At 37.9% G+C, this 26,426-nt stretch overlaps 1 protein-coding gene across 1 annotated transcript; it reads left to right on the forward strand.

Annotated features, from left to right (window-relative positions):
- Positions 1-14,176: 14,176 nt before the first annotated feature.
- On the forward strand, positions 14,177-26,066 carry LOC143856344 (SGNH hydrolase-type esterase superfamily protein). The gene is made up of 7 exons (XM_077366538.1): positions 14,177-14,632; positions 15,139-15,288; positions 15,713-15,790; positions 21,161-21,301; positions 21,383-21,459; positions 21,547-21,696; positions 25,600-26,066. Exons 2-7 carry the CDS (start codon positions 15,178-15,180, stop codon positions 25,811-25,813), a joined length of 771 nt encoding a protein of 256 aa, XP_077222653.1. The 5' UTR covers positions 14,177-14,632; positions 15,139-15,177; the 3' UTR covers positions 25,814-26,066.
- Positions 26,067-26,426: the final 360 nt, after the last annotated feature.

Consider the following 26,426-nt stretch of genomic DNA (forward strand, 5'->3'; position numbering starts at 1 on the left):
TTCCACACAACCATCTCAAAGCATTGAACAAACAAAGGAAGATCAATGAAGGCCAAAGCTTGTGGATCAACAACTTGCAAAGGAGCTTGAACCAAATGGTGGCATCATCCTTTGAAGGTATCAAGCAAAGAAGCTCAACCTTAAAGATCTCAAAGCAAGCCAAGCACACCATTGAAGATCAAATGAAGATTGGCTCAAGAGAACAAAGGAGTACTTAGAATGGTAGTATGTATCACCTTTCTCTCTTGTATTTTTTCTTGATCAAGGCACACCTTAAAACCCCTAAAAATATATTTTTCAAAGAGACTAACACACCCTTTAAGGACTTAAACGGATAAGTGAATGGCCATGGTGGTGCACCAACATGTTGGGTCTCATATGGCATTCAACACAACTTTGAACAAAACAGAGTTTTAAGAGTACAATCTAGACCAGCAACTAAATCCTATCAAAACTTGTTTAAAATATTTTCAAATATTTTTGAAAATATTTTTAACAGATAGCTCTCATTTTTCTCATATCCGTAGAGTATAAGAATGTCGAAATCCGACAAGAAACGAAGGAGATATGAATTTTTCAAATTGGAAGCTGATTGCTGGAAATCCAGTCTCGGAGCTCCGAGAATTTTCTCGGAACTCCGAGACATTTCTCGAAGCTCCGAGAAAACAACCTGGACACAAAAAAATAGAGTCGTTGGGGGTCCAACGGCTAGTAGTTTTTTGACCCAAAAATGACCGAAATACCCCCAAAACGGTCATTGAGTTGGAACTCTATATATACACATTGTATGGACCTAAAACCAATAGATGAACATCTTCCAACTCAAAAGAACCCTTGAAAACTACTTGCAATCATTTTGGGTTAATTTTTTCTCATCAACCTCTTGTTCCTTGATTTGAGAAAATCATTTGAGATTGGTTTAGGCATTACTTGTAATTATCTTTGAGAGTGCATTGTGAGCTCTACTTTGTATTAGCCTATCTAGAAGCAAGTGAGCAACATCTTCTTTTCTTCATTATAAACTTGGCAACAAAGGGCGCCGTATTTAAGAGCCTTGGAGCTTAGACACTCGGATTGTACAAGGCGAAAGGAACGCCGTATTTAAGTTCATTGGAAGATAGTGGATACCTCAAGGAGAGCAAACTTGAGAAGAGTGGAGTAGGTCTTGGGTTTAAGACCGAACCACTATAAAAGCGCTTGTGTCAAAGCCTCTTGTCTCTCTACCTCATTCTCTTGATTGGTGATTGGTACACATCTCTCTTACTCTCTCTTATTGGTGCTTTAATATTCATATCCTTGCTTGAGTGAGTGATTAGCACTTAAGTTGAAATTGCATATTCATCTCTTTCTAATTAAGCCTCTCATCATTCTAGTCAAATTATAAAATCAACTAGGGAGTAAAGTTTACATCATTACTATTAAGCTTAATTAATCAAACTAACTTGATTGAGAAAAGTTCAAGCTAGGGTAATTTTGGTAAGGAGTTTTTAAAGAGAATAAGTTTTTTAAATAAACCCAATTCACCCCCCTCTTGGGTTGCCCAGTGGGATTTCACTTGGTATCAGAGCTAAAGGCTCTTATATAGATTTTTGAACTTTCAAATTTCTTCAAGAGAAAAGATCTATATTGACAACCTAATGGCTTTTAGACTTCCTTGTTTTGATGGAACCAACTATGGATCTTGGTCGATCCATATAAGGTCTTATCTAAAGAGTCTAGATAAAGACTTGCTTAAATCAATTGAAAATGGCTTTGTTTTAAATTCTAAATCTAAGAGAATTAGTGATTATGATAAAAGATTATTTTCTCTTAACTCAAAAGCCATGATTTCCTTATGTTGCTCCTTGCCCTCACATCTATTTGAAAAAGTTTCTTCATGCAAAAATGCTAAAGAAATGTGGATTTCATTAGAAAACAATTTCAAAGAAAATATTTGCTTGATGGCTCTTGAAAATCAAAATGAAGAAAGTGGTGATTGAAGTGATGATGAGTTAGATGGTTTTGTGCCTCTTAATTATAAAGATCTTGTGAATAACTATGTTAAACTTAATGATCAATTTGAACTACAAACCACAAAGAATCAATCACTTAAAAAATCTCTCAAATCAATTTCAAATGAACTTGAAAATCTTCAAAATGAATATGTAAATTTACAAAATGAAGAAAAGAAATTAATTGAATATAACATTGAACTTGAAAAGAAAAACCTTGATTTATTAGAAAAACTTAAAGTTATCAATGAAGAAGAAGATAGAAATAGAGTTTTCTCATCTCTTGAATTAATAAACTTAAAAAGGGAAATAACTGATTTGAAAATCGAGAATGAGAAACTTGAGTTGGAAAACTATTATCTACAAGAAGAAAAAGCTAAACATAATTGTCACCATATGCATTCATGTAGTTCATCATGTTCATCTAGTCCTTCTACCTATTCTTCCATGTCTTGTGATTATTGTGGAAGATTAGGACATTACAAATCTAGATGTAGATTTAGATTTGTAAAAAGCTCTAAGTTTGTGTGGGTTAGAAAAGACTCATTACATCACACAAACTTAGTTGGGCCCAAGATGGTTTGGGTTCCAAAACCCCCTACTTGAGGCATTCTACATGCTTCGTAGATTTTGGGGTATGTGCTATAACTTGAATATCATTTGAGAAATTTAGTTGAATAGATACAATGTGCTTATTCTTGTTTTGATTCCATGTATCTATACATGCTTGTGCTTAAATGAAAAATCTCTTCTTAGATTTCAAAGTCTATGTGCTTAAATTTATTTACAATAAGACTTTGACATGCTATATTTAAGTGTAAAATCTATTGGAAAAGGTTTCCTAGATATCCCATTTGATATCTAGTCTATGTTGTGCTAAAATTGTTAAATTTTATGAAAACTATGCTTCTAGATACAATATGCTTGATTCCCATGTATCTAGTTAGTCTTAAGATTAAATATTATATCAATTGTGTTTATTTGGATGCTAGATGTCACATTATTATTTCCTTGCATCTAGCCTCATATGTGTTTTAATGATCACATCTTTTTCAAAAGAAACACATATAGATACTATAGACTTATAGTGTTTGATTCTTGTGTATCTATATATACTACTCTAAGTGCACTCACTAAGACTTAGATCCTTTTGCACTTAGCAGTCATCCACATATAAAATCACAATAGAGCACTTAATGTGAAAACCATGATTGATCTTACATGAATATCAACATCTTCATTGCCCATGAGTTCAAGTTAAACCCATAAGAGTATATCTTTCATATTTGAACTATAGTTTGAACAAAATTTGCTTTTGCTAGATTATTTGGTACTTAAAGTCATTTATATATCATTTATAGCAAAACTAAGAAATTAAATGCATTGTCATTACATAAGTGGTTGTGGATGTAGGATGTAGGTGTTTGGACCTTGTATTTTCCTTGTAATGTCTTCTTTGTGTCCAAACCTTGTTGCCTATCCATGGAAGCCTTGATTTTGACCATACCTTCCTCATGAGATACACTCCCACTCTTGAGCCATGGATATCTCTTAGACTTGATTCCTTAATGGTCCATTCCTCTATGTCTAAGTTTTATAGATTTGAGCATTGATTGGTATAAATAAGTAATCTATAGTTATCATCCCTTGTTTTGTATGGTACCCATATGTATGAGATGTCAAACATTAACCTTAAAAGCCACTCAATTGATACCCTTAGCCTTCTTAGTTCCTAAGATGGAGACGGTACCTTCATCTAATTAAAACGCTTAATCATATGGCCTTATGCCACTATCTCAAACATGGATATGTATAAGTTATTGTGTGATCTTCCTATCTAGTTTATATGATATATACTTAAGGGAAGCAAAATTTAAAATTGTAGAAATTTGTATCACATTTAGGGGGAGCATGAGCTTAAATTGCAATTCTTTTGTGCTAAGATTGTTTATCATAATGAGCTAGACTATGACTTTATTCTTATCATGATAAACCGACACTTAAAGTGTAAGTGTCAATTGTTGCCCAAGGATTGAGTCTTATTTGGTATCAAAGGAAAATATCCAAAATCGCTTGGAGTCTATGTTAGGACACCCTTTGGAGTCATACATTGTATGATTCTTTTTCAATGGGGGAGCTTAAAAGTTAGATCTTGTCCCTAGAGGCTTATCATATGGATTCTAATGTGTATATCATCTCTTATATGAAAAGTTCACTCATTTGGAGTATGGTTGCTCCATATGTGTCTTTTTGCATTGTCTTGTGCTTGTATGTGTATTTTGAGTTTAAGACAAGTAAGCCCATAGCATAGATTTTAAGGTCATAACCATTAGGCCTCATACTTACCTTGGATCATCTATTTGATTTCATTTAGTATCATTTTGGTATTAATATGTGGTAATTGTCACTCTAAGGATAAGTTTCCATTCTAGTAGTCTACCTTGTGTATTCCCTAGAATCTCTTTCATAGGATCTTTCTTAGAGTTGTTTATCTTATTTTCTATAATTAGACATCATTATCATGTGTTTCTAAAGTTATTTAGTATATATAATCATGATAAGTTTCTTTGTTGGCCATATATTCACTTTCATACCTTTAGCCTATTGTGGCATGTCATGCCTTGTCATATAGGTTTCACCTAAGGCCAATGACAAAGACAAAGGGAGAAAGCTTACTAGTGTTATATTTAGAATCGTATGTACCATAATGACTTGTGTGGATTGTCCATTTTGATATTCCCCACATATTTGTGCTTTAACTTGCATATCTTTAATAAAAAAAAAAGGATTTCATGATCAACTTTTTGAATTTTGTGCTAAAACCTTAATATCACTATTGATTCTCATTCATAGAAGTATATTACACTTGCTCATCCTAATTTCTATGAAGTTGAATGGTTATCATGTGTGTTTTTAATTTTTCACTCATATACCTATGATATACCTCACTATCTTGTCATGAAATGTGCTAAAAGTTAACCATATGCATGACAATTCAAAAGGGGGAGTTCTTAACTTTCATTATACCTATTCTTGCTTATCATGACAGGTTTTACTTGATATAATAACTACACATCACTTCATGATAAGATTCTAATAGGAATTCAAACAAATTGGGGGCTTATCATGCTAAACTTTAAACTTGCTTGTTTTCTTTCATGATAAGTAAAATATAAGCTTTAACTTGCTAATCTATTAATGTATTATGGGTCATAGGGTAGATTTATATTGGTTTTATTCATATACTATGATATACCCTAAAAATTTAAGCTAAAATTAGAATGTCTCTTTATTTTTCCAACATAGGCTTGATTTGTTTTGTATTATTCCTTTCCTACGTTGGTTGTCTCTTATCATGCCATATATACATTGATTTCATTACTTAATCACGATAAGAAGCTAGGGAAGCATCTAGTCTCACTGAATATCTTTGATGTTTTTTGTATTATGCTTAAATGTTTAATCCTTCCTTTTTGCTAATGCCAAAAGGGGGAGAATTTGTGTAATTGATTAGATCCATAATCATATGCATTCTTGTACTATAATTTGTTAAATATAACTCATGCATATGTTGAGGGGGAGTAGTTATGCTTACATTGTTTATCTAATCCTCATAAGAGGATCCTCCCACCTCTCTAATCAATTTGGTTTGTCATCATCAAAAAGGGGGAGATTGCTAGCCCAAGGGTTCCCCATGGGTTCATTCAATCACCTTGTTTTGATGATTAACAAACACAAATTGATTAGTCTTTTATGGACTAATTGTTTGCCTTGAGTGTTGTGCTATACACAGGGAATTCACATGTCAATCCATGCTAGCACACACCGTTGATAGCCTATGCTTGAAGATGAACCAAACGAAGGACAAAGGAGCTAGAGCATATTTGGACAAACTATACCTTAGAGGATCAACCAAGGAGAAGTTCTACACAACCATCTCAAAGCATTGAACAAACAAAGGAAGATCAATGAAGGCCAAAGCTTGTGGATCAACAACTTGCAAAGGAGCTTGAACCAAATGGTGGCATCATCCTTTGAAGGTGTCAAGCAAAGAAGCTCAACCTTGAAGATCCCAAAGCAAGCCAAGCACACCATTGAAGATCAAATAAAGATTGGCTCAAGAGAACAATGGAGTACTTAGAATGGTAGTATGTATCACCTTTCTCTCTTGTATTTTTTCTTGATCAAGGCACACCTTAAAACCCCTAAAAATATATTTTTCAAAGAGACTAACACACTCTTTAAGGACTTAAATGGATAAATGAATGGCCATGATGGTGCACTAACATGTTGGGTCCCATATGGCATTCAACACAACATTGAACAGAACAGAGTTTTAAGAGTACAATCTGGATCAGCAACTAAATCCTATCAAAACTTGTTTAAAATATTTTCAAATATTTTTGAAAATATTTTTAACAGATAGCTCTCATTTGTCTCATATCCGTAGAGTTTAAGAACGTCGAAATCCGATAAGAAACGAAGGAGATATGAATTTTTCAAATTGGAAGCTGATTGTTGGAAATCCAGTCTCGGAGCTCTGAGAATTTTCTCAGAACTCCGAGACATTTCTCGGAGCTCCGAGAAAACAACCTGGACACAAAAAAAATAGTGCCATTGGGGGTCCAACGGCTAGTAGTTTTTTTACCCAAAATGACCGAAATACCCCCAAAACGGTCATATTGAGTTGGAACTCTATATATACACATTGTATGGACCTAAAACCAATAGATGAACATCTTCCAACTCAAAAGAACCCTTGAAAACTACTTGCAATCATTTTGGGTTAATTTTCTCTCACCAACCTCTTGTTCCTTGATTTGAGAAAATCATTTGAGATTGGTTTAGGCATTACTTGTAATTATCTTTGAGAGTGCATTGTGAGCTCTACTTTGCATTAGCCTATCTAGAAGCAAGTGAGCAACATCTTCTTTTCTTCATTATAAACTTGGCAACAAAGGGCGCCGTATTTAAGAGCCTTGGAGCTTAGACACTCGGATTGTACAAGGTGAAAGGAACGCCGTATTTAAGTTCATTGGAAGATAGTGGATACCTCAAGGAGAGCAAACTTGAGAAGAGTGGAGTAGGTCTTGGGTTTAAGACCGAACCACTATAAAAGCGCTTGTGTCAAAGCCTCTTGTCTCTCTACCTCATTCTCTTGATTGGTGATTGGTACACATCTCTCTTACTCTCTCTTATTGGTGCTTTAATATTCATATCCTTGCTTGAGTGAGTGATTAGCACTTAAGTTGAAATTGCATATTCATCTCTTTCTAATTAAGCCTCTCATCATTCTAGTCAAGTTATAAAATCAACTAGGGAGTAAAGTTTACATCATTACTAGTAAGCTTAATTAATCAAACTAACTTGATTGAGAAAAGTTCAAACTAGGGTAATTTTGGTGAGGAGTTTTTAAAGAGAATAAGTTTTTTAAATAAACCCAATTCACCCCCCTCTTGGGTTGCCTAGTGGGATTTCAGTCATAAATGCTAAGTCTATGCGAATCTTATTCATTTGCCTCCGTCAGAGTTGCATTCTTTGACTTCTCCATGGCCATTCTCAGTATGGGGAATAAATATCATTGGAAAAATCTATCCCAAATCTTCAAGTGGACATGAGTACATTCTAGTAGCCATTAACTACTTAGCGAAGTGGATAGAAGCTGCTTCGTCTGCTTCCATAACTTCGAATACAATTGCGAAGTTTATTCATACAAATATTATATGTAGATATGGAGTACCTCATGAGTTGATTTCAGACAATGGATCTCATTTCAAGAAAGAGGCAGTGCACCTGTGTGAAGAGTTCAAGATAAAGCATCACAAGTCATCTCCTTACAGATCTCAAACCAATGGTACTGTAGAGGCAGCGAATAAGAACATTAAGGTTATTATTAGCAAGATGACAGAGACTTATAAGGACTGGTCGAATAAACTCCCTTATGCCTTGTGGGCTTATTGGACGTCTATTAGGTCCTCTACAGGTATAACTCCGTAATCTCTGGTGTATGGAATGGAAGCAGTCCTGCCTGTGGAGCTGAGAATCCCTTCGTTAAGGGTAATGATGGAAGCAAATCTGCCAAAGTCTGAATGAGCAAGAGCCAGACATCAGGAATTACAGATGATAGATGAAAAGAGGCTGAGAGCCTTATATCACATCCAGTGGTATCAGAGAAGAATCGAAAGGGCCTTCAACAAGAAAGTCTGAGTCAGAGATCTAAAGCTAGGAGATCTTGTCCTGAAATCATACAGAGCACCGACATTTGATCCCAGAGGGAAGTTCAGGCCAAATTAGTCTGGACCTTACATTGTTGATGAAGTCCTGCCTGAAAAAGCCGTTTAGACTCCTCGACGAAAATGGAGAAAAATTAACAGAACCTACAAACCTGGACCAACTAAAGAAGTATTATGCTTAGATACACCAGGAGGCCGTCCTTGGTCAATCGGAGCTTAAAAGCCAACAACCTCAGAGTCAAAAACCGTTTGCAAACCCTTTGGACCTAAAAAAGAAACCTTCTTTCTTTGATAAACTCAAACCAGGGGCATCTTTTATGACTTACGTCATAAAAGATATTGAACATGAACTACGTCATGACCTAATCCCTTTCTACAGGGTACGTAGGCAGCCTGATCAATTCGGGTTCGGTCACGTTATTTTCAATCTTTCAAAGAAAAAGAAAGAAATCAAACAAAAAACAAACAAACCTTGAAACCCAAATGGGTGAACTACAAGGACCTGATTTCCATTCCTTTGGAGATACGTAGGCAGTCTGGAGGGCTAGATTCGGTCAAAATACAAAAAACTTACCAAAGTCAAAAACTGTTTGAACCCAAGCCTACCTAAAAGTCCTTCTGGTGTATTTAGGTCTAGGTTTGTAGAGAAACAGAAAGAAAGAGGAAAAAAAATGGAGTCTTAGACCCGCTAGACTGAAAACCCGAAAGGGCGGTTTAGGCAAAAGTTAGAGTCATTCACCCGCTATGCTGAAAACCCGAAAGGGTGGCTTAGGCAAAAATCATGGTGCTGAGCCTGCTGGATGAAAAATCTGCAAGGGCAGACAGTCATGGCAAAATATAAGGCATGTGGTCCGCTGAATCGAAAACCTAAAAAAAAAATGCGATTTGGTCATGGCAGTGACTTCATAAAGGACAAAACCTCTGGAAGCTAGCTGGACTTTCATTTTTGCTGTGGCATTACTTCAAAGTCTGAGTAAGTGCCAGTGAGGCTTCTTTAAAACTTCTCAAAGCTAAGGGGGTTAAGACTGAGCAATCCAAAGGGATAATAACCATGACGGAAATACTGAAAAAATGAATGAAACACCTTTAAATACGGTTTTTAAAAGAATCTAAGAGTGGTAGACTGTACCATTTTAAAACACTTATCAGGTTAAGAAGCAGATTCAGTCTCTCTTAGAGTCTAAGTCATGTCATAGTCGAAGTCCTCATTTGTTGCTAGTCAAAATCCTTTCCCTATCAAGTCAAGGTCAAGCTTAATTAAATACCTTATAATATAGATTTCTTTATAACTAATACATATCATAAGAATTTAAATATTTGCATAGCTATTAAATATCAATGAATCTATGTATAATGGTAAAATTGGTGCCCCAAGGTTATGTAAAATCATATAAATACAAATTCCATTTTATAATTATATACTTTATAATATAGATTTCTTTATAACTTAAGGGAAATGTTATCAGCACTACTGTATTTTGATGATCGCACTCCTCACTTTATTAAAAGTACATTATGGCCCGCACCATAGGATGATCCAAACCATCCAACAGATGGGCCACATCCTAAATAGTTTGTGCCCCAAAAATCATTTCCATGGGTTGATCCTAACCCTCCGATCTGTAGAGGGACTATTTGATCCTAACCTTCTTCAAATCGAAGGGTTACGATCAACCTATGGAAATGATTTTTGGCGCACAACCTATTTAGGATGTGGCCCATCTAATGGACGGTTTGGATCATCCTATGGTTCAGGCCATACCGTACTTTTAATAAGGGGGGAGTGCGATCATCAAAATATAGTAGTGCTGATAACATTTCCCTAACTTAAATGTCATAAGAATGTAAATATCTAAAAAGCTTTTAAATATCAATGAACATATATATAAAAGGAAAATCTATAGCCCGGGATTATTTAAAATTTTCCAAAATATAAAGTTCTCTTTAGCCATTTAATAACTTACAATTAGAAATGTAATCTTATTTTACCTATTAAATAACTTATAATTGCAAATTTCTTTAACTATTAAACATCTTATAAACGTAAACTTTTTATAGTTATCAAACACCTTTAAATGAAAATTTCTCAATAAATGTCTTCCATAGCAAACAATTATATATTGACGGGACCCATAGGTTATATATAACATATTGTAACATGGTTTAAAGAAATATAAATATTCTTACACATTGCAATTTTGTCAAATGCATGCACAACATGTCCTCAACTAGTTTGGGACAAAGGCTTAGTTGAGTTGAGTTGAGCATGCACAACATGTCCGTGCACACGCCCGTGCCTATGACTTGTCCGCTTGTATGTTTGTGTTGACTCATATGGGCATGAGAGAGAGAGAGAGAGAGAGAGAGAGAGAGAGAGAGAGAGAGAGAGAGAGGACTTCTAGCCCTACACGAGTCATGAGCACATAATTGTATTGGTTTAGCAGGTGTTCTAAAATAACTGTAACCTATTGCAGTTGATCCCAGCATAATTATTCTAGAACCTTGATCTATGCTAAATTTAAGATGATTTCACTACTATTGAATGCTTGATTACAATCAATCTCAAAGTATGCTTATATAGAGCGCTAACATGATAAACATAGAATAAAAAAAGATAATCATGAAAGGAAACTATCTTAATCCAACCGAATTTCCTAAATAAAATGAAGATAAGTGTGGTGGAAACTCTCCTAACCCAACCTAATTTCCTAATCTATCTACGTTATGTCATTTAACCTTTTGGCTTAATCTTCCACCAAGATGATCAAAACAGTTGAGATATCTCACACTCTAACATTCTTCGTCGTAAGCGCTTTTTGATCCCATCACAGAATCGAAATGGCTGATTTTATGTGTTGACCTTAAAGATGGATTTGACTATGTGTGAAGTACATAGGAGTATAGGACCAGGATCATGTAGGTCACCTCATGAGTATCCACCAAATCAATGGTCCTGACCACACACTTCTGCTACATGGAATCAAGCTTGATCAATAATATCAAATTTTAATATGGATCCTTTGATTAGTAAACCCATAAATTTATGCTCTAGATTCTTTAAGTCTCTATTTTGATCTCATTATCTGAGATTTTATATGGTATGTGCATCTCAAGTTCGGTATTTTTCAAAAAGTACAGTGGGACCCACTTCATAGGATGATCCAAACTGTTCATTTGTTGGGCCGCAACGTAAAAAGGCTGTACACCGTAGATGATTAAATCATCTACATAGGATGTTCATAACCCTCCGATCTATAGAAATTTTTATAATGTCCAGTCCCGCCACAAATCAGAGGGTTAAGATCTTCCTATGGAGATGATCTATGGTGTACAACCTTTTTATGTTGTGGCCCAACAAATGAACGGTGTGGATCATCCTGTGAAGTGGACCCACTCTACTTTTTGAAGAATACTGGACTTCACTCCCACACACCATAAAAAAAACCCTCATTCAATAACGGGGAAACTTGTAGCCCCAAGTTTCTTATAAGCATTATATAAATGTAGATTTCATCATAGCTGTTTAATATAGCATATAATTAAAGTTCTTCGTAGCTATTGAATACCATACAAACATAAATATCTTTATGACCTACCTTACATTTTTAAACCCCTGATTTATTTTTGGGGAGAGATATCTGCCCGACCATGCTTTGATAATGGAACAAATCACCTTATTTTACACATTTTTATCATCTATCAAAAGCTATTACAATTCCTAGAAAAAACTCTTATGCACTGTTTGTTTGAGATTATGTCAACAGATGGTGAGTCCCGAAACCAATTATTAGGCTCAAATTACATTAATTTTGAGCCCAATAACCCGTTTGGTGGCTCACCATCGGTTATCATAATCTCAAAAGAACAGAGACTTAGCAGCCAAAGAGAAGGGTAAAATAAAAAGAATTGCCCATTATCAAATGTTCAAAACAGGGTCAATATCCTTATATGTAATGCTAAAGGGAAGGGTGCCCTTCTAAAATCACAATCACAGGGGCTCCCTAATGGACTCACATCACCCATCTGCACATCATTTGCATTTTTCAATGCGTCTCTAATGCAGTTGGATGATGTGGATCCAATGGGACGCCCTTACCTATGTGTTTTAGCAAGGGCGACCTTTCAGTTTAACATTCCTCTTGTGTATTTACATCGCTGACTTATGCATGAGAGAACAACCACACAGGCACACGGGCTTACTTTTCAGCAAATTTTGTCTTATTCATTTAATTCATCAAAGGTGGGCTGCGAATTGGCTTGCCGCGATATTGCCTAGCAAATCTCTTGAAAAAGAATGTAGGTGCCTCAATTTTCAACCAAAAGTACGGTCTGGGCATGCCCTTTAATAAGTGCCATAAGAGTTCAGCCTTTTTAGTTGTAGAATTATGGAGGCCGGTGCCAACTTCTCTCATGTGGCATTTAATGAAACATGATGGCGGTTGCTTTCCATGGGAATAGCAATCCGGGATTTATTTTATCCTTGGATAGGTTAGTTGTCTGCCACATCTAGAACATCCGCCGTTGGGCCAAAGTCAAACGGTTTAGTGTGCAGCTAGGGCATACGTTGAGCCAGCTTTTCCAGATCGGACCGCGTTCGTCCCAATTAAGATACAAGCACGATGGCCGGGTTTATTTTAGGGAAAAATACACTTAGACCCCTGTAGTTTCTGACACATTCAACTTAACCCCTAATGTTTAAAAAGTTACAAGTAGACCCCTTGTGGTTTCAATTTGTGTAAGGTAGACCCCCTTAGTTGACGGTTCGTCCACAGATTGAAGGGTTAGGATGATCCTATGGAGTTGATCTTTTGGGTACACCCTATCTATGTCAGGGCCCATCAAATGAACGCTTTGGATCATCCAAACAATGTGGGCCCACTGTGTTTTTGGTAGTGTTTGGATTCGGGTATGGGGTTTGGAGGGGTGTATGGGGTCTTCATTAGCATTGAAAGTGTTTTAAAAGAGGGGGCCTACTTTATACAAATTGAAACCACAGGGGGTCTAAGCGTATTTTTCCCTTTATTTTATCCACAGATTTGTCGTGTCTTCTGTTTACATGAGATTTTATATGGTTTTGGCCCATATTATCCAGTATTTTTTTAAAAAGGTACTGTACAACCCACTTTATGGGATGATTCAAACAGTTCATTTGTTGGGCTACAGTAAATAGGTTGTGCCCTAAAAATCATATCGATAGGATGACTGTAACCCTCCGATCTATTGAGGGATCTATCGATAGGATGATTGTAACCCTCCTATCTATGTAGGTTTATCTCCATAGATAGGAGGGTTACGATCATCGTATCGGAAATGATTTTTGAGGCACAACCTTTTGTTAGGAAACCTCCATAATCTGCAGTCCCACCATAGATCGGAGGTTGACGATCATCCTATCGAAATGATTTTTGGACAACCACCTTTACGTTGTAGCCAACAAATGAACGGTTTGGATCATCCCATACAGTGAGCCATATAGTATTTTCCTAAAAATATTGGACATTATGTCTATACATGAGATTTTATATTATGTAAGCCGATATAGCCCGGTATTTTTTTTTTAAATATTGTACGACCCCCTTTATGTGATGATCCAAACCGTTCATTTGTTGGGCTATAATGCAAGCAGGTTGTATTTGAAGTTCCTCTGTAGATCGGAGGGTTACGATCATCCTATCCAGATGATTTTTGGGGCACAACATGTTTGAGGTGTAACCGAACTCTTTAAATCATCCCATAAAAGTGGGCCATACTGTACTTTTTAAATAATACTCAACTACAGGGGCTTACACCTTTTAGTCATGTTTATATGAGAAATTATATGATTGGTGGCCGTATAAAACACTTTTTAGTATGGTACGGCACACTCAATAGGATGATCCCAACCGTCCATTTGTTTGGACCACAGAATAAATAGTTTGGCCTCAATAGGATGATCCCACATTTGTTGGAGCACAGCATAAATAGTTTGGGTTTTGAGAGAACCAGCAGAAAAGGAAGAAAAATCTCGCCATCTTCAAGCTCCGACCACCTCCACCTCTTCTACCGAAGATCTTTTTCATCTCCTTCACCTATCCCTAACCCACCAGCCACCACCACAGTTTCCGACCTCCGACCATCATCTATCTCCGATCACCGCCACTAATTCCGGCGATTTCTTCGTCCTAATCACAGATCCGACCACCTTCCCCATCAAAACCTCCATTATCTCTACCAACCTCACCCTCCAAACCCCATTCCTACCATTGCCATCCTCTAACCTTGATCTCCATTGTAACTGTCAAACCCATCTTCTTCGGTCGATTCTCCCCCTAACTCCGGCAACCTCAAATCCATTTCTACCGACCAATTTTCTTCGCCATCACAGAACCAATTTTCTATCATTTCCGACCATCTCTTTTCCCATCTCAGGTAAGCCTCTCTGCCTCTCTCTCTCTCTCTCTCTCTCTCTCTCTCTCTCTCTCTCTCTCTCTCTCTCTCTCTCTCTCTTCTCTCTCTCTCTCTGTATTTCTTTAATTTTTTTTAACAAGCCCATGGCAAATGAAGAACCCGATTCAATGTGTACTGTGAAATTTATCAATTCATCTCCAATTTACTGAGGGTAATCCATCTCTTTTGTTAAGCATACCCCTATTTATATACAGTACCAGCAACTTCTGATCTCTCTTTTTCAATATAGCTTCCTTTCTAATTTCTGTGAAGGTTGGGTAAACCCAGAACCGAACCGAACCATTTCGGTTCTGGTTCGGTTCGGTTCCAATCATATATGGTTCAATTCTGGTTCCAATTTTTGGGAACCGATTATATATGGTTCGGTTCTGGGTATACCCCAAAACCGAACCGATCCGAACCATGTCCACGCCTACCCAGTAGTTCAGAGAGTTTTAAGACAAGAGGTTCTTTTGTGTGTCTTAAAGGAGGAAATTGTGGAACGAGGGAGAGAAAGAAGAGAGAAAATGGTGGGTCCAAATCGCCCTCTCTTCGTACTCTTTGGTTCTTCTATCGTCCAATTCAATTTCAGTAATGGCGGTTGGGGAGCCACTCTTGCTGATATCTATGCTCGAAAGGTACTCTCTCTGTCATCCATTTTTACTGCATTTCATTGTATTTCATATTATAACTTGGTTTTTGAAGAACCCAATTGAGCATTCTTTATTTGGTACCCTTGGTTATGGACTCTGATGTAGTGGCAAAAGACCCTTTTCAAAATTACTGTATTATTTTGTATTTGATTTCCACTCTCTTGCTACATATTATAACTTGGTTTTTGAAGAGCCCAATTGAGTATTCTCTATCTGGCACCCTTGGTTATGGACTCTGATGTAGTGGGAACATACCCTTTTGTTTGATCTCCCAATCTTCCTCTTACTGAGTTTCTCCCACAACAAAAATCTTGCCTTTGAAAACCCCCCATGTAGAGTTTCCTCATTGTTCTGCTCTTTAATTGACCTTTTTTCCATTCCATTTGAAATTGGTTGTAATTTTGTATAGGCAGATATTGTGATGCGAGGATATTCTGGTTGGAATTCGAGGCGTGCCCTCCAAGTTGTAGAACAAGTTTTCCTAAAGGTATGCCTTTTCTTGTTTCGCATAGGCATAACTTTTGATTGTGTTTTATTTAAAATGACAGAGTTATGCACATCTATAGTTGGACATGAGAATCTAAAGTTGTGGAATAAGTTTTCCCAAAGGCGTGCCTTTTCTTTTTTCGTATAGACATAAGTTTTGATTGTTTTTTATTTAAAATGACAACGTTATACACATCTAAAGTTGGACATGAGAATGTATTCATAAATCCCCTAATTTACAGTCCTAAGTAAACAAATCTGCATGGCATCTTCAGACAAGTTTGATTTGTTTTCCTTTCTGTTTAAATAATCACTTTTAATGTATATCTGAATATTATTTATGCACCCATAATTCTGTTAATTCTTGAATTTATAGAATCCTGTCTGCTTGGAGATGAGATGAAATCTTTGGTCCTGGTTGACGTGGCGGAAGCGTGCAGAAAAAGGCAAAGATCGCCATCTTCGGCATGTTGGGGAACACATCCTTGAATCCCCAAGGAAATAAGAAAAAATAAATCTGAAACTTAATTTTTATTCAATGGAAATATATATATCTTGATACATCACATGACCACGTATTTATAAACTTCAAATACTTGTCCTACTCAAACTATATCGTCCTCCTAATATAACCATAACTCTTTAAGCTGAATTTTAATATGACTAAAAAAAACTAAAAGGAAAAAAAGAATCGTCACTAACTTTCCCACATTACCAGTGGTCTGTTTTTTTCTTTTTTTTTGAATGGTAAAATTTCATTAATAAGACCGATAAGGTCAAAAAATACAATAGATACAATAGAAACAGGAAAAGAAAAAATAACAAAAATCCTCAACCCTCAAGGCAGAAGAAAGTCATATTTCTCTAAAGCCTCCAAGTGAACTCCGCTTTTTGCCTTTTGCTAGTTTGTCTGCAACCCCATTTGCCGATCTTCTTATATGCCGAAAAGAGATCCTAGAGGAGCCAACTATGTCTTCGATCTCATTGGAGAAGTCCGCGAAACACCAAGGAAAAATGTGAGACCCCGCTAACCACCGAATAACATTAATGGAGTGGCCTTCTACCACAACACAATTAAAATCTTCCCCCTCCAATAACTTGATACCACGATGAACCGCCCGAACTTTCGCCTCATTAGAATCCACTACTCCCAAGGGTCCCGCAAAGGCCCATCTAATCCACTAGTGGTTTGCTTGTTGTATGATGGGAAATAATAAATCTTTGTTTCTTCAGTCAATAGATTTTTACACTGGTAGAGATCAATCAAAATATGCTTGTCCTTGTATAAGAGTAAAAAAGCAATGATATCTGCACTTCTTTGTTCTAATAATCATACTCTCTTTGTTTACAGTTTCCTAATTAGCTGTTAAAGTTGGTTTTAAGCTTTTAATTCCTAGAAAACTATCAACATTCAATCAGAAAAGTGTTTAATGAGGTAAGGAATTCCATTATCAATAGAAGGGGTGTGGATAGGGTAAATTAAGTAGAGAATTGGATGATGTGTATGGAGAGCTCAACCTAAGGCAATATGTTATGACCTCTTCTGGTTTCTTATCAGGCTTGGTGATATATTTTGAACAGCAATCTGTTCAATTTTAGTTCCGTATTTTGGTTAAGAACACTGTTTATTACTGCTATGTTTTTTCTACCATTATATGTGTGCGCGTGCCTCTTTTCCATCATACTTGATCCTTCATCACTACGTGGGATTCAGTTGATTGAAATTTTCTATACAACCTATAATCATTATTCAAAAGTGTAAGCCTTGTAAACTCAAAAGCTAGGCTGATTACCCATTTCCTGCTAGTTCTTTCTATGAAAAGAAAAAGAATTTTTAGGATGCATCTTCTGGGACCCGCTTCGTCTTCCAAAGGCGATGGTGCTTTGCCATACAAAGGCAACAGTAGGAGTCACAATAAAGGGAAAGGAAAGGGGAAGATGACTATCAGGGATGTCTTCAGAAGCCGCCGGAATATCCCTCCGGGAGCTTCTGCATTTTAGCAATCGTCGGAATTTTTCTGTGTGTGTGGATCTAACCTGGAGCGACTATCAGAGCTTTTTCTGGGATTTTTAACCCATGCTGCCGAAGATCCCTGTTTTCGTTTGGGTAAGAAGCCAATTCGGAAAGGCTCCATTGGCCTCAATGGCCCCCACCTAGATCGCATGCGGGTTCTTTGGGAAGTATGGAAGATCGGGATACCAGGGGGAGGAGGTTGGAGTTTGGCGCTAGGAAGGCTCCTGGCCGCAAAGCAATGGAATCTAATCGCATGCCATTCGAGAGTGGGAGTGACTGGTTGTGCTTAAAATGTAACTACAAAAACTTTGGCTCACTCACCATATGCAGAAAATGCTTGGAACCTCGAAATAGAGAGAACCCTAACTTAGTGTGGAGACCCAAAAGGTCCAAATCGTCACTCCCGATGAGGTTTGATGTTTGGACGTTCCAACTTCTGTAGTGGAAGAAAGAAAAAGAAATCTTAAGAGCTGTCTTATTGGGAGTTTGAAATCTGGCTCCTTGCTTTTAGAAGATGTTTGGGCTTGGGCTAAAAAGTTCTGGGGCCTTCCGAAGTTGCACAATCCTTTCGCTATTAGCACAGTGGACATCTTATTTCGCTTTGACTCTGAGGTCCAAACCACCTCTATTCTCCGACGAGGAGGTGAGGCTTTTGCGGGATATCTTTCCTCCCTCCAGCCCTGGTTCCCGGCATATAATACGGGGGCTAGAACAATTCGGTTGCGGTTTTATGACATTCCACTTCATTCATGGTCTTCTGCCACGGTGGAGATTCTTGGTTTACATCTGGGTCAGGTCCTTGAGACCCAGCTTTTAGGAATCACACTCATTGTTTGGCCTTTGCCTCTGCCCTGGTTATTTCTCCCTTGTGGAAATCCATCCCTCAATCCATTAATTTAAGGGTAGAATCCACCATCTATTCGGTGGGAGTTAAGGTGGTGTCTGAGGATAGCATAAATTCTCTTGAAATGTCGGTGACGGGAGAATCCAATAGTAAAGACAATTTGCCACTTTTTGAAGGATCCGATTAGATTCCCATCGATAAAGGCTCACCGACGGCGGTCTGCCCACCGGAAAAGGTGGCAGTGGCCATTAGGCCCGGATCAGAGCCGGTGGTGGACCCCATTTCAAATTTTGAATTGCCCACCTACCCGCCTGCCCCCTTTGAGATCGCCCCTGTCTCGTCAGAAAGTAGGGAGGCTAAGCTGAGGGGACCTATGAGTCCGTCTAATGTAAGGATAGCACCAAAATCAGTATTGGCAGCTCCATGTGGCACAAAAGGAAAGGCGGGTAGAAAAGATGTTGTGGATTCTTTTAGCTTAAAGTCGGCGAAGGAGCTGAAGGCTTTAAAATTAAAAAATAGGTTCGTTAAGGCTGGCAAGAGTGTTGATGTAAAGGGTACACATTCGGTAAAGGCAAATTCAGGAGAGGTCTCGGGCAGGACAGTCGCATCTTGGCTACCCGTGGCGGCCTATCAGTACTTAACAGGAAGATTAAGCGTTTGTATCGAAAGAAGGAAGTCAGAAAGAAAAAACTTGGGTCCAAAAATCACCATTACCTATGAATCCTGCAAAACTCGCCTAGTTCAAGTATGTCTGGTAATGATCGATCTGAGGATACAATTAATCCAACTAAGGGTGAAATTACCTTGGTAAATAGAGACCTTGACCTCCTAAAAAACCTTAAATATAATGAAAAGCTTGCGAGGAAGGAATCGCCTACCCCTGGTGAGGTGTTACTTTCTCCTCTTAAGAAGCAATGGATGAAAGAAATGGCAGAAGTTAGTCGAAGCTAGCGTTTGTCTCCTTCCCAGACCACCTTGAATAGTGAGGAAGAACTTCACACGCACCTTCGCAATTTGCCCATTTTCAACAAGACCTTAGAAAAGGAAAGGCGAACCCGAAGGCGTTTGTGGGAGGAGGAGAAACATCTGGCGATCTTAAATCTGGAAAATAGGCGCGAGACCCTGGGTGATGACCCAGGTCTGGGGCGAGGTATCCCAGAGGTGGAGGATGGTCAGCGATTAGTGCAGCCTAATGAGTCCAGTAGAAATGACAGGAAATGGTGTTTTGTTATCATCGACTCTAGAGGCACCTAGGCACCCAGAGTTGGAGGGTTTTAATGATTTGAGCAATTGGAGATGTTTTTGGGATCTCTTATCATGAGGACCTAGGCAAGACTAGAGAAATGTTCCTTGCAATGCAAGCCAGAGTCGCAGAGGAGAAAATAGAAAGAGTCAAGGAGGCTAAAACAGAACCTGGATTACGAGATTAAAGGATCTTATCTTGAGAGGTTGTGTATTGCTTTCCAAAGATCTTATTTAAGGAGAATTCATTAGTTGTGGAGCAGAGTATTTGACTTTTGGTGGAACACTAATTAGACATGATGCTTCTTATTGTTTTAATTAATAGAGCCAGGTTGGGAAGGAGATGGTTGTAGGAAGCCGGGAACTCAGTATGGAGGTGGTGGAAATTGTGACGCTGGTTTCAGTCCTATAGGTTGGTGTAAGGTAATTTGCTAGAATGAATGATCGCAGGGGTCTCTGCGCTAGGTAACTCCAGATCCCATGGTCTTTCGCTAGTCAAGGCACTTTGGTCTGGGAGTCCCTCTTATTGTGATTAGTCAAGAAAAAGGGAGGTTCAGAAAAAGGGTCTTCAATTCTATTATTTTCTTCATTCCTTCTTAGGCTAGGGTTTGCCCTAGAACTTTTTGTTCGAATCTATGTAATGCAGGCTGGGACTCCTTGTCCCCAATGTAATTTTTATAGTTTCAATAAAATATGTCGTCTTTCAAAAAAAATGGAATCCTAGCGATTTGAACCCAAGACATGCTGCTATGTTCTAAGTTGACTTGTGCTTTGAGCCTCATTGAGCTCGAGATGAGTTTTACGCCATTAAACTTTTGTTGTAATCCTTTATCTCAAACATTGCACCCATTTGCTTTATTTTGACATGGTATTCAACTTAAGGAGGATAAGGATTAAGGATGTGTTTGAATTGCTAGAAAGTGCTAGAGTTGGTATCCTATTCTGATTCCAGCGTTTGATTCAAACAAAAAATATGAACGGAATCAAAGGGCAGAATGACACCAGGGCAGGTTTAAAGGGTGGAAGGGGGATGCTAGAATATGTTTTGTGTCCCAAGAGTTGGTATTCTGATTCCGAAAGATTTATTGAATTTTTATTTTTGGATCCATTCCATTTCCAAGGTGATTGGAATAGGAATCAAAATAGAATACCAATTTCGATTCCTTATCCCGGCAATCCAAACACAGCCTCAAGGTAATCTTTTTTTGTGATTTCAGATATTAAATTGCTTAAACTTTTCTACCAATATCCTGCTCTTGTCTTTGTTTTAGGATGCAGCTGTACAACCTTCACTAGTGATAGTTTACTTTGGGGGTAATGATGCAATGGGACCACATCCATCCGGCCTAGGCCCTCATGTACCACTTCCAGAATACATTGAAAACATGAGAAGGATTGGTAGTCATCTCAAGGTAATCTTTTTCATATGAAAATCACTGGTAGAATAATTTGTAATGCATATATTCTAACACATCAACATGTTTAACTATCAGGGCCTTTCGGAAAAAACTCGCATCATTTTCCTTAGTTGCCCCCCTGTCAATGAGGAAAAACTTCGCGAAACGACAAGGTGTTGTGATGCATCCCTATTCTTTTCATGCTTATTTTAGTTCAAGAATTTTAGTTTTGACTCCTTTCTTTTTTACTGCAAAATCAGTGGTTTCTTCAGCGAGCTAGTTCGGTCAAATGAAGCCTGTCGAAGATATTCAGAAGCTTGTATAGAGCTGTGCAAGGAGATGGACTTGAAGGTCATTGATCTTTGGACTGCAATTCAAAAGAGGGATGATTGGAGGACTGCATGTTTTACGTGAGTTTGCTCTCTTATTAATGATAGATTCAATATTTTGCTCAATCCTCTGGCAATTTATCCTTTTTATCCTCTTTGCTAGCATCCCTATTCATGCAAATATATGACTTAGCTGTTGCAATCGAACATCATTTATTGATGGTTGCATTAGAGTTTGTTTCTTTCTCAGTTAAAATCATAACTGCTCTTCCCTATTTTTTTCCCTCTTTCCTTTATGGCAGTGATATGCATCTCTAGATTTTCAAATTAGTTTAGGATTTACTAGGTAGGACTTCTATATTATTTTATTCTACCTTTTTTTTATTTTTTATCGTGCATGTCATGTGTTATGATCTATCACATTGATAGATCATGGAAGTACAATCAAATGACACTGTTAATTGCCACCAACCAGCTATAATCTCGACGCAAGCTTATGTATATCCCGAGTCTGTAAGAGCCCCCAAGCTCTGCCTCATTGGCTTCTATTTTGTGCATCTTCACAACATATCACTGCCTAAAGAGAAACTTGTTGGAACGAACATAGATGGATGGTCAGGGCCGCACTAGCAAAGAAGAACTACGATGTAAAAAAAGTGTTGAGGTAGCTAATAGAAAAAAAGAAATATTGATTTGTTGCATATTTATATTTATTTATATTAATATTTATATAGCTTCTTTTTTTTAGCCCGAAATTTATCTAGGGACCCGGGCAAGCACCTTAACTTTTATTGAAAAGGTCAAAATATACAGGAGGTGGACGACCCACCTTACCGCAACACCCAAAAGTAAATTAGAATGACTTACATCGAATACTTGGAAGACCCAAGGCATCACATCTTAAAGCACCCCCTAACTTTAGTATTTATATACCTTCTTACTGTAATTCTATTTTTCATGATTCGCAGCTACAATTTTCCATAAATTATCCTTCTATGAAGTAATATTAAATCTCAAAATATATTTTTCCACATTATATCTCTTGACAAACTTTTATGCCTTGTTTTTCAGAGTTATCATATTTGACACATTGTAGCTGTCTCTGATGGCTCGCACGTGGTCACGTGTGTTACTAATCTCTAACCTGTTGGGAAAGTTGCCTTGTTTCCCAACACGGGAAAAAGAGGGCGGTAGAGAGAGAGAGAGAGAGAGAGAGAGAGAGAGAGAGAGAGAGTAGGGTTTTTCTTCTTGGGTTTTCTTCTCGAGTTTTCTCTTTGGTTTTCTCTCAGATTACTCTTGGTGTACAATCTTGGATGAGAGAAGCAAGGAAAGGGTTGCGGGTTTGTGGGTTTTGCTTTAATCCATTGTAATCCTTGTATATTGTTTTTCACGTAGTGGAAGATCATGTTCTCTCTTGTGCATGAAGGCATATTGTCGAACCACGTAAATCTCGGTGTTCATCTTGTGGTTTGTGTTTACTTTTATCTTTTATTTTAATTTGTGTATAATTGGATCAAATTTGCCCGACGGATTTTCTCAACAAGTGGTATGAGAGCTCAGGTCGGAGCGATCATTGAGGCCGGTGGAGTAATTGTGGTTGGATCACGGCTAGATCGATCTTTGAGGGTAGAAAGATTGTCTTAGAAATTCTCGTTCGAAGTGGAGCTTCACATTGAGGGTGATACGAGATGGCGGTAAAATCGAGTTCTACCCAATTCCACATGGACAGATTTGACGGAAAGAGTGGTTTCATCCTTGGCAGATGGGGGTGAAGGACATCCTAGTTCAATAGAGCCTGGCTACTGTGTTGAAGGGAAAGGATGGGAAGGCGGAGAAGATAGCGGATATCGAGTGTATCAAATGCTATCGTCTGGATAGGGACATAATGGCTAATGTTCCTAAGATCTCGATAGTTGGGTTTCTAGGTTGTAGATGATGGCGAGGTGACAGTTCTTGCGATGGGGGGCGATCGGCGATTGATTGGGTGAGTCAACGAATTGGTGCTATACATGTGCATTGGTTGTGTTAATCGAGTCAGGTGGAGTGATCAGAACGAGGATGATTTGATGGTGTGTAACTGGTACTTCAGAAGGCCAATGAGGGTTTGCAGCGACAACGAACCGGTGGCAACATCAACGGAAAATCTTCAGGTGGTTGGGATTGGGCAAGTTGCCTTGTTTCCTAACTCCGATTCCTTTTTGTGGGAAACTAAATTAGCAGGTATTGCTTATAGGTTTATAGAAAACCTAGATATATAAAGAACACGACCAAAAGAGGGTGGTGGCGTGAGAGAGAGAGAGAGAGAAGAGGGTTTTTCTTCCTGGGTTTTCTTCTCGGGTATTCTCTTGGTGTTTTCTCTCGGGTTACTCTTTGTGTACAATCTTGGGTGAGAGAAGCAAGGAAAGGGTTGCGGGTTTGTGGGTCGGTTTTGGTTTAATCCATTGTAATCGTTGCATATTGTATTGTTTCCCTCATAGTGCAAGGTCATGTTCTCGCCTGTGGATGCAGGCATCTTGCAGAACCACGTAAATCTTGATTTTCAACTTGGGGCTTGTGTTTACTTTGATCTTTTATGTTAATTTGTGCACGATCGGATCGGATTTGCGCGGCAGATTTTCTCAACGTGACCATCACAGAAAACATTCCTACAAAGACTTGCTTCTCAAATGACCTTTGTAGCTACTGTCGAAGTTGAACTTCCTCTAACCTACAAAGCGGTGGTACTATGTCATGCATTTTTTACGTATCATGATATTCGTCAAGGCAATTTGAATTCAACTCACCGCAAAAAAAATAAAAATAATAAAGCAATAAAGACTCTTTCAACACAGTAATTCTATATCAAAAAACCATAAATCTTGAAGCATTCCACGCATTACACTATAAATATCTATTGCTTTTCTGCACAGATGACCGGGTGTCAGTGTTTGACCGCACGGCAACTCTATCCCTGCCCTACACAGTCTCATGAATGAATTTGGGCCCAATCTCAAAACTGTATATCCCATTTAAGGTCCATGCTACCAAGGGAAAAGCTATGATTCAATGTAGGGCAAGGTCTCTTTTGCTCTCCAGGAGTGCCTCTATCTCCATAGAAGTTGCGTAAGTTGGGAGTTGGAAGTTGGAGCAATCACAATTTCCTACATCGGCCTGTGCATGTTACAGTTACTAAGGCTCTGTTTCTTTTGACGGAAAATGGGCATAAAATTTGTTTTATGTCTATTTTAAATCCAAAGAAACAGAGCCTAAGGAAAAATATCCACCTTTATTTCATAACATGGCTTGTAGAACCTTGAGAAAGGATCTGAACTGGGAGGAGAGGGGAAATAGAAGATAAAAAAGAAAGACAAGAGTTTAGGGTTAGAAACCAATGTTGCTGGAACACTAGGAGAAGATGAGAAACATGTTCCAGTAACGGTTTATTTTTTCAAAACATGTGAAACGCATTGGAAATGCTAGAGAAACATTGGGGAAATGTTTGTGAAACGTGTCGAAACGGCCTATGAAACGTTCATGAAACTTGCCGTAATTGTGGCTATTTTCATTTCTCCCTCTGGAAACCATGCTTACTGTTACTCAAGATTCGAGCAAATTAGCTTTGCTAGTCTTATCTGTGTTCATTTTGCTTAGATAATTCTATGGTTTGTCTTAGATTAGCAATCTGGAAGTGATTACTATTAGTGGAGATTAGACCAATCTTTCACCACCGTTCCTGCAAAGCCAACAATGATGCTGTGGCATGAGCACTTCTTGTTCCCGTCTGTTGCTCGAGTCTATTATATTCTAATATATAATGTCTCTACTTCCATCTTTATTGCCTATACAAAGCAAATTTGAGTATTCCATTCACATTCAGATTGTTATTTTGATTTGTTGAAGCCCTTTTCTACATTTTGGTTTGAATCAGTGAGTGAATAATAATGTGCATAGTAGATGAAATAGCAATTTATTTCTGAGTTGGAGCTTACAACTACTACTTTTCAGCGATGGCGTTCATTTTTCTGCTGATGGGAGCAAGATAGTAGTAGAAGAGATACTTAAGGTCCTGAAAGAAGCCCAGTGGGAGCCCTCTTTGCACTGGAAGTCGTTGCCAACGGAATTTGCAGAGGATTCACCATATGATCTTGTTGCGTCTGATGGCGAGACCACCGTCAACATATCTGAGTGGACTTTTCACAGGGAAATCCAATGGGACTAGAATGTAAGAATCTTCCTTCACCGCCCCTCGCCGTAATGTGGTTTCTCAGCATGGAATTATAGAACTCCGCATGATCAAGGGGATTCTAGAAATGGATTTATGAATCGATGATTACTTATTATCTTGTTGTTTATTAATCATTTGATGAAATTTATTTGGCACAGACATCGGTGCTTGCACATGGAACTCAGGGGTAGAGGATTAAATGCTTCTTAAGTTTAAAAGTTGAATGTAGACATTTCCATCTTTCATATTTCTTCATTTTCTCAAAAAAAAATTGTCATTTTAGGCTGAGAGGTCAGGCCAGGTTTGGAGCCAAACCCTGATGATGTGAATCAGGACTTGTTCCACTAGCATATTTGGTTGTTCATTGGCCAGGAATAGGAAAAGAATATCACAAGAGGACCTATTTCAATTGAGACTTCAGAAATATCTATGCTTCCCTAGGCAAGAAACCAAAATTATAACTAAACTAAAAATAACTACAAATCTAACACTTCGAATAATTAAGATTCTAATGCAAACTCTCTTTCCCGGCAACGGCGCCAAAAAATTGTTTGTAATATTAAATAACTGCAAGTGCACGGATCATGTAAATACGGGTCGAACTCAG

This window comes from Tasmannia lanceolata, unplaced genomic scaffold (genome assembly GCF_043159265.1).
Source record: "Tasmannia lanceolata isolate RefF3 unplaced genomic scaffold, GAP_Taslan_0.1 ptg000023l, whole genome shotgun sequence".
Taxonomy (NCBI): domain Eukaryota; kingdom Viridiplantae; phylum Streptophyta; class Magnoliopsida; order Canellales; family Winteraceae; genus Tasmannia; species Tasmannia lanceolata.

Bases quoted from the DNA above. Each gene is read 5' to 3' on its own strand.
- LOC143856344 (XM_077366538.1), top strand. From the start codon at position 15,178: ATGGTGGGTCCAAATCGCCCTCTCTTCGTACTCTTTGGTTCTTCTATC. The intron at 21,302-21,382 runs GTAATCTTTTTC...TTTAACTATCAG, and splicing joins GGATTGGTAGTCATCTCAAG to GGCCTTTCGGAAAAAACTCG. The intron at 21,460-21,546 runs GTGTTGTGATGC...CTGCAAAATCAG, and splicing joins AAACTTCGCGAAACGACAAG to TGGTTTCTTCAGCGAGCTAG.